At 38.0% G+C, this 12,659-nt stretch overlaps 1 protein-coding gene across 1 annotated transcript in view; it reads left to right on the top strand.

Moving 5' to 3' along the window:
• PNPLA4 (patatin like phospholipase domain containing 4) overlaps positions 1–2,411 on the top strand; it is a 98,899-nt gene extending 96,488 nt beyond the window's left edge. Inside the window, exon 7 of the mRNA XM_030934696.1 lies at positions 2,312–2,411. Within this exon, the coding sequence (XP_030790556.1) occupies positions 2,312–2,329 (18 nt within the window). The 3' untranslated portion in view covers positions 2,330–2,411. The remainder of the gene's footprint in view (positions 1–2,311) is intronic.
• The last annotated feature ends 10,248 nt before the right edge of the window (positions 2,412–12,659 follow it).

The raw sequence follows: 12,659 nt of genomic DNA, 5'->3' as shown, positions 1-12,659 counted from the left end.
GACAGAGTAGACATTGAGTACCTCCTTCTATTTTCATAGCCCCTATCAAGAGGCTCAATATAAGAGTTAGAGGGGTGACTCATTCCTGACAACCTCATATGATTGCAGGAGGGCCTTACTTCCTTCCTCTGAGGCTGCCCTTCCTTATTCCATTTGATAGTCTCTGCCAGTGCTAGAAAATTAATGATAGTCACCCAAAAGCTTCCCCTGTCTCTGAACGCAGAACATAATTAGGACATTATCATCATCATCATCATCATCATCATCATCATCAGATAAGAATTTCTGGTACCATCAGCAACATAGCAATATATCCTTGTCCTTTTCTGATACACTGAAAAAATCAAAATGAAATGATTCATACCTCACACTCCATTTCAGCATGGCCACTGGAGCCCACATAGCATTAACTTCAAGAACAATGATAGAAATGTCCTTATGCAAAGCACATATCACTCTCTGTAACAGTTCAAACTCCATAAATGTCAGCAAACTGCCTTCTGGGAAGAACGGATAAAAAAGGCTAAATTGCTACAAATCTATGCCCCCAAAAGAGACAATAGGAAATCATTTTGCAATAGCCAAGTGCACAAAATATAATATTATAAAATGCGGAGCCGGAAATCACAAATTGGAAATAAAAATGGGGACCTCAACCCCTACAGAAAGTGAGATAATCAGCTACTATATAATGACTAAGAAAAAAGGGGAGAAGAGCTACAATTTACAATAATAATAAACCATTATTCTGAAGTGAAGTTGGAAAGATAATCTTTACAATATGGAGAGAAAGATGGAATTAAACCAATGCTACAAAATGATTTGTTCATATCTGAAGAGGCAGTGTGAGTGAATCATGTTCACACAAACACTTTATTTTCCCATGTCAATAGAGTTATTGCATATGAATTTTCAATTTTGTTTATTTGTTCAAAACATGATTTTATAATTTTAAACAAAGAGGCAATTTTAGCAAAGCAGGATATGAAACGTGTCTGGGATAAGTACCCTTTTTGAGAAAGACCTCAGGCTTTTTCCTATTCAATAGTGATGTTTTAGACTCATGGTCTCTCATGAATGACTCCTTGTAGGGGGTAGTGGGATGGATAATCATTCAAGTTAGAATTGTTAGTTCTGATACTGGCAATAAGTTCAGGTTGGGTTTTGTAATATCTTCCATAATTTATATCACTTACTTCTTTTGGAAGAGCATTTTCCTTGATAATCTACTCACACCCTGCATCTCGTCCAGCAGCAAGTTTTCATCTGTGTCTTGCAAATGTGCTATGAATCTGATGGCTTTGGCCCATGTCTGCTTGCACCTCCTGTCTGAGCCCCCAGGCCATTCTGCTTTTCTCACAATACCCCTTCACACCACCTTCCACTTGGTAACCGGAATGGTCCTATAAAATTGTAAATCAGGCCTTCTTATTGAGAGGCTACTAACCTGTCCATCGCTCTCCATCTAAAGTAATTAAACCCATCTTTTCCCCATGGTACATCACTTTTATCTCTCTGAGTTTTCCTCTTACAACTCTCTCCCCTCCTGTTCATTATGCTGTGAACACACCACACCTTTCTAGAACCTTTATCTCAGCACCTTGCCAGTTCTTAGTTGCACTGCCAGAAATACATACTCCTCACATTTATTTTTCATGGTAGGTTCCTTCTTACCACTCAATTTTCTGCTCACTTGTTGCATCCACCAACTTATGCAGCTGTACCTGCCCCCAACTTACCCGTTGACCTGTTACTCTCTCCTTTTCTTCATAGAGGCTCATCTCATCCAATGTCATCTTCTGTTCCATTACCCTCTTTCATTTTCTTCATTGTTCCTAATTTTAACCAATAACAGCTGTTTTAGTGTATTACGTACCATCTGTCTCACACCAATTTAAGTATCTGTTCCAGAAGACAAAAAGCCTTGTGGTTTTGTTCATTATTCTCTTTCTAGCACCTAAAACCACTCAGAACCCAGAATGCAATCTTTAAGTGTTTGTTGAGTTAATGAATGACTCCATTCCTTGGTGTTTTCAGGAAACAGGACAATAGACAGGCAGCCAAGCTAGGATCTGGGAGTTGATGCCCTGAATTTGCTCCAGTGTTATCTGTCCCTTCCTGGCATTGCTGTTAGAAGCTTCTCTGAAGTGGTTACTGCGGCCAGCAGCACACTCCCCAGGCCCTTCAGAATGGCCCCAGCTAACTTGCTAGCAGTTCCCATTAGCCATCCTGAGCCAGCACCAACATTTATTTACTCACCACTCAGAACCTGTGAGTGGTCATTTATTTACCTTTTTTTTTTTTTACCCAGTCTTCTGTGAAGCAATGACTATGGCCATGTGGATGAGACAGCAACAGCAAAGGTGATGCTTCCATGAGGACATATCAAATACTGCATTGCCAAGTGTGACTATCAAGAAATAGTTCTAGCAAGCTGCAAGTCCTCTCTTCTTTCTTTTCGATGTTGCCAGGAGGATGGTGTCCTTGGTGGTGGTAGGTATGACTCATGGTACACGGTGGTATGTGTGAGTGAAGGTGTGTGTGAGTGTGTGTATGACCCTGTGTCTGTATGCCTGTGAGTGAATTTATGTGAGTACGTGCATGACTCTGTGTGTGTGGGTGGGAGGAGGGCTTTGCTGCTGATGGAAGAGAGCCTGAGAGCACATGGGACAGGTAGGTGAACTGAACTTTCATTCCTGCTTGCCACTCAAGCATTTCTCTCCTTCATATGGGAGCGAACAGGACACTTTGTTACTGATTGGAGATGGCTCACACGTGAAAAATTGGTTTCCCCAAAAAAATGTTTATAGTCATGCAGTGATTAATGATGGGGATACATTCTGAGAAATGTGAGATTGGGCAATTTTGTCATTGTGCAAACATTAGAGAGTGTGCTTGCACAAACCTAGATGGTATGGTCGACTACTCACCTAGGCTATATGGTATAGCCTATTGATCCTAGGCTACAAACCTGAACAGCATGGTACTGTACTGAATACGGAAGGCAATTGTAACACAATGGTATTTTCATATCTAAACATAGAAAAGGTAATGTGTTGTGCTACAATATTAGTAGGTGATAGAATATTTTCAGCTCCATTATAATCTTATAGGACTACCATTGTATATGTGGTCCATCATTGATCAAAATGCCATTATGCTGTGCATGACTATACTTTTGTTTTTCATTTCAGTCATAACAATACAACACCAACAACAATTATAATGATAAATATCCATTTTCTGCTTACTTTTGCCAAGCACTTTTCTAGGAAGGTTACATATGTTAATTTACTTAATTCTTGTAGCACCCATGGATTAGGTATTTTTCTCATCATTAGTGTTTTGTTGATGGAACAATGGAAGAACAAAAATAATTTTGCAATGTGTACATTGGCAAAATTGATATGCATGGAAATATGACTTGCAGGACTGATTTATAGCACACCCTTTGGGATAAACCTTTGTCTTCCCACAATTATAGAGAAAGAAGAAGGGCATTTGATATGAAGTTAAATGGCATAAATGGCCCTTGACCTAGCTGACAAAAAGAACAACTCTTTCCCCTTATTAGGATATCACTTTCAGCCTCTCTAATGCTCAATTTTCTCACTATGAAATGAGATTAGCGCCTGCCTCACAGAATATTGAGGAAATTAAATGAGCAAATGTATGTGAGAAGACATTTTAAACTGCAAGCACTATATTAACATGATATATTTAAAGCACACCATCAACTGACAATTGCCTGGGTCCTTTAGCTATTTGGGTCCTTTAGCTATTTCAATGTAATTCACCAGTATAGGTTTGTAGAGGAATATGACAATTGAAGATTGGTGTTTCAGAATTATCTGATCGTCATCTCTAAAGATACACTCTTGCAACTACATGTAATGGAAACATTTACTTCCACTCTCGTCCCTTCAATTATGATAATGTCCTCTGTAAACTTCTCCTGCATATATTAGCTAATATATTTTCTAATACCCATTTCAGCCCCTTGGAGAAACTCCTCTTAGGATCCTTTCAAGCATCCTAAGCCTCCTAGACATTTTGGCTTCTTTGTATTTCATTTGACGCATTGTTCCTCCTTTATTGTTTTTAATTTTCATCACCTAGACACAGCCTTCACATAATCATCTTTCATGTTTCTGAATATTTCTTCCATTCTGATGGTTCTTCTTTCCCTTACCTCAGTAACTATGGACCTCCTTAACATTTTGACCTAAGGAGCTCACTTATCCACTCATGCATGTGTCTCTTTTCAGAGATCTAATTCGTTTTTACGATGTGCTGTGGGCGGTTCTAGGCAAAATTACATCAGTGACATTTTACATCTTCTCCCTCATCTCTCTGCCTTTTCTCAGTGTTGCCCAATTGCCTGTTTCTCTGATGCTCTTATAAAGTTCCAAGTATCTCAGAGCCCCCTTCCTGTACAACATGCAGGATTTTCTGGTAATTTTTTGTCGAATTCCATCATCAAATCTTAGCATTTCTGAGCTTACTGCATTGTCAGGGGGTAACAACCAAACTAACGAAATCAAGATTTTACAACATTTTTATTTTGACCAAGCCCACTCCTGCTTACATTTAAAGAAGTAGATAAATTCTGAACAAGAGAAGAAAGAGAGTAAGAAGAAGGAAGGGAAGGAGAAAAAGCAGAAAGAGAAGTAAGAGGGAGAACTAAGTAGAAATCTGGGAGGGTTTTGTTAGCTTCAGGTTACATCACAGGGATAGATGCTAAATCACTTAGAGCACTTAAGAGATTGTCTTGAATGTTTATAACAGGGTAGAAAGTTCTTGTCCAGGAGGAGATCCAAAGTCTTACCAGGCATAAGACCTGCTACCAGAGGTGTTGTCTAATCTAATCTTTCTTTGAAGGGACTACTCTGATTTATTTGTATGTTTTAATAACTTCAAAAAAATGTAATGAACATTTCTTTTTCATTTTATGCCTTGCCCCTACTTTTTTTTCTTTTTTGCTTTTTACTTTTCTTTCTTTCTTTCTTTCTTTCTTTCTTTTTTTTTTTTTTTTTTTTTTTTTGAGACAGGGTGTTGCTCTGTTGCCAAGTCTAGAGTTCAGTGGCACTATCATAGCTCACTGCAGCCTTGAACTCCTGAGCCCAAGTGATCCTTCCACCTCAGCCTCCTGAGTATGTAGGACCACAGGCATGCATCACCATGCCTGATTAATTTTTTAAGTTTTTCTGGAGAGATGGGTTCACCCTATGTGGCCAAGGTTCATCTCAAACTCCTGGGCTCAAGCAATTTGCCCACCTCAGCCTCCCAAATTACTGGCTATAGGCATGAGCCACGATGCCCAGCCTCCTTCCCTCTTTTGCACACTATGAACCATTTACTAATCCATCCATCCATCCATCCCATCATTCTATATATTGTCTTACCCTCATTCATTTGTTTAATAAATATTAATCGAGTACTTTTTCAGGCCAGATACTGTGCCATGTTGCAGAAGCAGACCCAGTCCTTACTTACTGTTTAGCAGGAGAGAAAGGCATCACATTCAGAGGTTCCAATAAACCCAGAGGTATTCACATAGAACTCGAATAACACTTTATAACCTCCACTCCCCTGTTCACTTCACTTCTGCATACAAAACAAAGTTTTCAGTAACAATCCATTACCCTTTCATCCAGAATTGCTCTCTTTCACTAAGAAAGATGTCACAATAGTAAAGTGAAGTTGTGGGCACAGGAAAGGAAACAGATAACTCACTTACTGTCAATCATAAGTAGAGCCTGGCAAAGTGGTCTCCTTGCTGAACAGGCTTTAAAGGTAACATCAACCCCCATTTTCACCTAAAACCATGTGAAAAGCTGCAGTCCTACCCCAACCCCTGAAACAACTCTGGCAGGGTCCAAACTAATATCCCAATGTCTAGGACACCCTTGGGGGCTCAAGCCCCATGTCCGCAGCAGCCTTCAATCTGCAACTTTGCATTTAGCGATTGACTTGGTTTGCCCACAGACATCCTGACATCCATACCAAAAATATTAGACTGATAGTCTGTATGCTTTATTTACAAACCACCCCATGTTCCTTCAGCCAAGGAACACTGACCTCCTGGCAGTCCCGTCCACCAGAAAACATCCTCAGTTTTGTGTTTTCCCTGTTCCTTCTGCAGTACATATATATAGTCCGTAAACTGACATTGGAATTCCTAGTCTACTTTGCATGTAAATTCTTGAACATCCAAAGTGGCTTTTACATTTTATATGCAACAAATCAGTAATAAAAGCCAACTTCTTTAATTCATTCACTGTATTCCTCTGGAGGGAAATGCAAGTAATAAAAATCTTGTTAGGACAAGCATATTATGTGTACTTCTCTGCTCTGAGGTACTATGCTTTTATTTGATTTACGATGAGCCTCAGACTATACAAATAGATCAATAGTTCATAGGAATTAATTCTCTTGTTGGTAAAATATTATTTTATTAAGTTTTATTGGATTTTAAACATTGTACAGTTAACCAAAGGTGTATTAGACTTTCCCAAGTGGATGTTTTCTGTTTAATAAGTGAATTAAAGTTCAAAATAATAGATAACTGTAAAATACTTTTGAGTGCAAAAGTTTTGAGTTCAAAATTTTGTTGATTTAAATGGCAAGTTATTAAATGACTTATTATGTAGAAGGTCTTGCTCATTGAAATACCACCATATAGCCATAAAAATTCTAGTTTTAAATGTTAAAAGAGAAGGTGGACTCTAGTATAAATTAATTTAATCCTTTAGAGTCCATACAAATATTGGAAATAGCCTCCTTGTGGAACACAACTCTTTTAAAAAAATCACACACACACAGAAATATATTTGTACTATATGTATGATTGTATGTACTGCATATATGTGTGTACACATACTACTGAAAAAATCATATGTATGTATATATATTTGTACTATAGATATGATTTTTTAGAGTTATGTATATATGCACACATGTTTGCATGCACACATAAATACATGTACATATGTAAACACAGATATGCCCACACCTGCATATGGAAGCATTTGAACCATTGAACCTTGTACTATATACAGAATGCTGTGTCACATTATTTATTTATTTTTGAGACAGAGGCTGGCTCTGTCACCCAGTCTGGAGTAAATTGGTATGCTCTTGGCTCAATGCAACCTCCACCTCCCAGGCTCAAGCGATTCTCCTGCCTCAGCCTCCCGAGTAGCTGGGATTACAGGCACATGCTACCACGCCCGGCTAAATTTTGTATATTTACTAGAGATGGGGATTTCACCATGTTACCCAGGCTGGTCTCGAACTCCTGAACTCAAGAAAGCTGCCCACCTTAGCCTCCCAGAATGCTGGGATTACAGGTGTGAGCTACCACACCTGGCCCTATGTCATACATATTTAAATATAATTTTATACAAATTGACAAATATTCAATATAAATATATTAACTACGTTAATCCTCAAAATAGGTATTAGAGTGAATTAATGAAAATATGGCCAGATTCCTTACTCTGGGGTAAAGAGCAAATGTTCTAATGAGAAGGATATAGGTCAATAGGGGGAGTTGTAATAACGCCTGGTCATGCACATCTGGCAGTATATGATTAAGAACCATGGATTATCTTTGGCTTGGTATTTTCAACACAAGTCTTGAGTAGGAAAACAAATTGCGAAATGGTGTGCTATATTTTCTTCCCTAGATTTCCAAAATAAAGCTCTTTATTCACATGCACTTTTTTTGCATTGCTTATGTTTCCATGGGTTAAAAAAAATGTTTTCATCGAACACTACTTGAGATATGATTAGGCAAAAAATTGTCTAGCAAATAAACTCTTGAGACAAGTATTTGGATTCTTGTTCATTTTAAGCCTGCTGCCATTAATAAGCCACCATCTCAATTATGAAATGCATTTTTGGAACTCAGCAATGCTATCATAATATTAGAACATGTTATTAGACAGTACGTGGAAGGGTGGTGGATCATTAAAAAAAGTCAAATTAAAGTCTTTCTTGGTTGACACATACAAGGAGCACCTGAAATACTCTTAATTTAAAAAGAAAGGAACTTAGAATAAAATAATCAAATAATGCCTCTAGAATTAACCTGAACTTGTGGCAAAAGCAAGGTTTGGATTTGCATTTCTATTCTCCTGCTTCAAACAATTATTTCTTCCTATAGGATGTAGAAAGTAATACTGTCCCTAAACTGTCATGGGGAAGATTTCAGCAATTTTAATTGAGATAATATTTTTAAAGGTGTTGATACACAGTAGAAACTCAGTAACTTTCTATTCCTTTCTTGCACGAAAACTGTGAATATCAACATTAGGTTTAGTATGCATATGATCTTCAAAGCCTCATTGGAGAGGGGCAATAGGGTTGTGCATACATATACTATTGCTTTGATCTTCTTCTCCAAGATGCAAACTGAGTCTGAGATTTTAAGAGATTTTTCTTGCATCCTCAGAGCTCCAACTTGGCCAGAACTCCTGACCCCAAGATCTAATACTCACATCTCAGTGTTCTCCAGGAAAGACTAGAGCTTGGCAGTCCAGGCAGCCTAAGAAGTTCCTGCATAAAGTTAAGAAGTCCCCCATGGCTCATTATCACAAAGATAAGATCCTGCTTGTTGTACTCAGAATCAAATATATCCTCCTCAATCTTCTGTCAGCACTTTTAAAGTTGCAACTGACAGCCAGTGGTATTCAAACTTTAAGATACCAAATAATCACCCCAAGTGCTTGTTAATAATAAGATTGCCAGAAGTAGTGCCTGGAAGCTTCCCCTTAAATAAGGTTGCCAGGTGATGCTGATGCCTTTATCCTAAGGGCACCATCTTGAAAACCACAGAGAGGTAGCTGTCTATGGAGGATATCTGCCAACACCCAGAAGTACTTCTGGTTTAAAATTGATGTCTCTCACCATTTGCATTCAACTAAGCCTTCTTTCTCTATTAAACAATTTTTTTGGTTAAAAAAGAGACCTATATTTTGGTTAAAGAAAAATGATTTATGCATACCTATTTAGAGGCAGAGATTGTATAGAAATCTGCCATCAGTATAGCATATGTTCATTAATTGCATTTTTCTACCTGTAAATAACATTATTCCAGGTTTGCTTCCCTAATCACCTTATACAAAGTTGCCCACATTCTCCTTTTACTCTCTTTCAATCTGAAATACATAACTTTTTCTTCATAGCGTTTAACCCCATTTAAAGAAATAATCTTTTGAAATATAATTTTGCTTGATAATTCTCTGCCCCTCACCACAATCGAATGTGAGTTCTATAGTATTTATCGACTTTAGAGCAGTGTTTTAAAAATCAGAAAGGTTCAATGAATATTGAATAAATTTGAGGAGGGATGGAGGGAGGGAAGGAAAGAAGGAAAGAGAGAGAGAAAGAGAAAGAAAGAGAGAGAGAGAAAGAAAGAAAGAAAGAAAGAAAGAAAGAAAGAAGAAAGAAAGAACGAAAGAAGAAAGAAAGAAAGAAAGAAGAAGAAAGAAAGAAAGAAAGGGAAAGAAAGGAGGGAGGGAGGGAGGGAGGGAAGGAAGGTAGGAAAGAAAGAAAAGAAAGGAGGGAAGGAGGGAAGGAGGGAAGGAGGGAAGGAAGGAAGGAAAGAAGGAAGGAAGGAAGAAGAAATAGCTGAGTTATGTGGTCACTATGCTTAACTTAACGAGAAATTTCCAGGACTTTCCCTAAATTAGACTCCCACAAGTGGTGAGTAAGCATTCGTATTTTTGACAACACTTGAAATTGTCAGAATTTTGCACTTAAACCAGACTAGTGGGTATAGAGTGGAGTTGCATTGTGATATAATTGACATTTCCCTGATAACTAATGATATTGAGCAACATTCCATGTAATTATTGGCCATTTACATTTCTTCTTATGTAATGTGTCTTTTGCTATCTTTAATTGGCTTTTTTGATCTGTATTATTGAGTTATCAGAGTTCTTTATATATATTGAATTCCATTACATTATTAGATTAGTATTGCTAATGTTTTCTTCCATTCCATGTCTGACTTTTTTGTGTGTATTAGTGTATTCCAGAGAAAAGTTTTTAACATGGATGAAGTCTAGTTTATCAATTCTTTACTTTTATAGTTTATAGTTTTATGTCTTTTCCCCATGGTTGCAGATTTTTCTCTTATGATTTATTCCAGAAATGTTACTGCGTTAGCTTTTGTGTATAGGCCAATGAATTTATTTTGTGTTAATGTATTTGTAGTGAGATAAGTGTTGAGTTCTCAATACACACACACAGAACAAACATGTCCTTTAAAAATACTACAAGAAATAACTCTACTTTGCTCATAAATTTTCTAGGCTTTATGTTCCTGTGCTGTGTGAGTATATAACTTCCACTTAAATACATGTGTATATGAGATAAATAAATTTGAAATGCATGAGTTCATCTTTTCAAGGAACAGTTCAAATGTTGCCCTCTTCATGTGGGTCCCTTTTTTATTGATGCAACACTTCTCTGCCTGTCCGCTTAGCGTCCACACATGGCAGTGCCTCTCCATTTCTCCTGTCCAACATCCAGATCACTCCCAAACCCCACCAGCTGACCAAGCTCAACCACTTTTCACCAATTCTACAACTTTTGTCTTCCACCTGGACTACTGGGTTGCGGTTAATTCTGCTTATTGGAGGTAGTTGTGCTCTAAGAAGTCATCACAAACACTGAATACGGAACCATTTCTTCTTAGAAAATTCAGGGTTAGGTTCCCATGAGCCCCAGTTTCATTTTCATCAACCAACAAATATATAACTTTGTTTTGGTTGTGTTTTCATACAAACATACTTTACTGGATATATATTGTTGATTCACCAACATTGAACTGACACCCAACTGCACTGTCATGCATGCATAAATGAGGCGTATCTAAGACATGTATTTCCTCTGTAAGGCAGGCACATCACAACTGCCTTGTGTTTGGGAACACTAGGCAGCACTTCAACACTGCATTTGTGGGCCATTGTAAACAGCAAAAGCGCCAACAAAAAGCACAAAAATACAAACAACATAGCCCTAGATAGACCACGAAAAGAATAGTTATTTACAGTATGAGAACTGAAATAAGAAGGCAGAGTGTCTCCTTACTCAACCTCAGCTGGGGAATATACTAGAATATTTCACCACTCTGCACACATCCACAAAAGTACAGGGAGTATTCATTTGGGGGTTACAAATAAACTGTAGCAACTAGATGGATTTACAAATACAGAATCTGCAGGTAATGAAGGTCAACTGCAATGTTCTAACTGGGTCTCCCTGTTCCGATTCTCACCCAGGCAACACTCAGCAGTCAAAGTGACTTATACTCAATCCACATGAATGATTATTAGACTCTTCTGCTTGACACCTTCCAGTAGCTTCCCATAGCAATCAGGATAATAAAATTGAAGGCCCTTTTACTGCATCTGAATAAATGGTTTCAGACTCTGGCACACATATGTCCCACAAAGACTCACTTGGGATATTTCTCCGAAAGATCTCCCTCTCATTACTTCCCCCTTGTTGGTTACATTCTGACTTTCTGTTTCTCCAAGTCCCTCAAATGTCTTTGCATTTGCTCTTTCCTCATTCTCTCCTCATGTATTGCCATGGCCAACCACCTTACTCCATAAGATCTCAGCTTAAAGGCCATCTTATTGAAGAAAAATTCAATGATAGTCTATTATCAGGGAGGAAATATACTTTTTCTCATCCTCCATAAGCTTAGTTGGGATGAATTCCTATAACAAAAGGCAAGTCAACAGAAGGTAAAAGGAAGCTGATTTGCCATGCTCTTCACATCATACAGGAGAAATCTCAGTGAAAGGTAACTCATAGCAGTGGATTAGAACTCTGGCTTACAGGATATCTTCCACCAAGAACAATGCATGTGCAGAGAAACGGTAAGACAAAGGAAAGTAGTTTTAGCTTCCAAGAGACAGAAATGGTGGGAAGGTAAATATATTGTAAGAAACTTAATGGAGTAAGTTTTATTTGCAGATCTCTCTGATGCTGATAAGGGTTAAGAGTCATCTCCAGTAAAGGAGAATCTATATTTTCTCTTTAGGCAGAAAAGCAGGAGAACAGGGCCAGCATTTCCTTCATTTTCTGCTTTCTAATTACTTTTGGCTCATAAATAATTTTTATGTTAAAGAGGCATCTTTTGTGGGACAGATCCTGGTTTCCCTCACTATCTATGGTCACAATTCCTCTCAACTCTGTGCCCTGGCTGTGTTCTGCACTTTTCTTGATCTGAAAGGGTCTTGTGTGTTTGCTTGTCTACTGGTTATTGATGTGCACAGGGATATAGAATTCCTGACAGCAGGATCCTTGTCCACTTTCATCCCTGCTGCATTTATAGCATGAAGAGCAACGTTCCTGGGACTCAGTAGTGTGCCATACACATGCATTGAATGAATAACTTGGAAAGTACTCCTGTGTACTATTTTTATGGTACTAATTTATGTATTCGTCCCCATTTTCTCCCATTATAATGTAAGCTCCTGAGCAGCAGCAGTGACTTAGGCTCTGGCTTCATAGGAAGATATTTTTTACTAAATCTCCCCTCCTTACTGTGTAATGTAGGGATGCCAGGATATGGGTAGCAATGAAGCCACACATTTGAATAGCTTTGGTATGTTATAAGCTAAAAATATGTTTAT

The sequence above is a fragment of the Rhinopithecus roxellana genome, chromosome 7 (assembly GCF_007565055.1).
Source record: "Rhinopithecus roxellana isolate Shanxi Qingling chromosome 7, ASM756505v1, whole genome shotgun sequence".
Taxonomy (NCBI): domain Eukaryota; kingdom Metazoa; phylum Chordata; class Mammalia; order Primates; family Cercopithecidae; genus Rhinopithecus; species Rhinopithecus roxellana.
The sequence above is the reverse complement of the archived record's forward strand: the minus strand, read 5'-3'. Positions and strand labels throughout refer to the sequence as shown.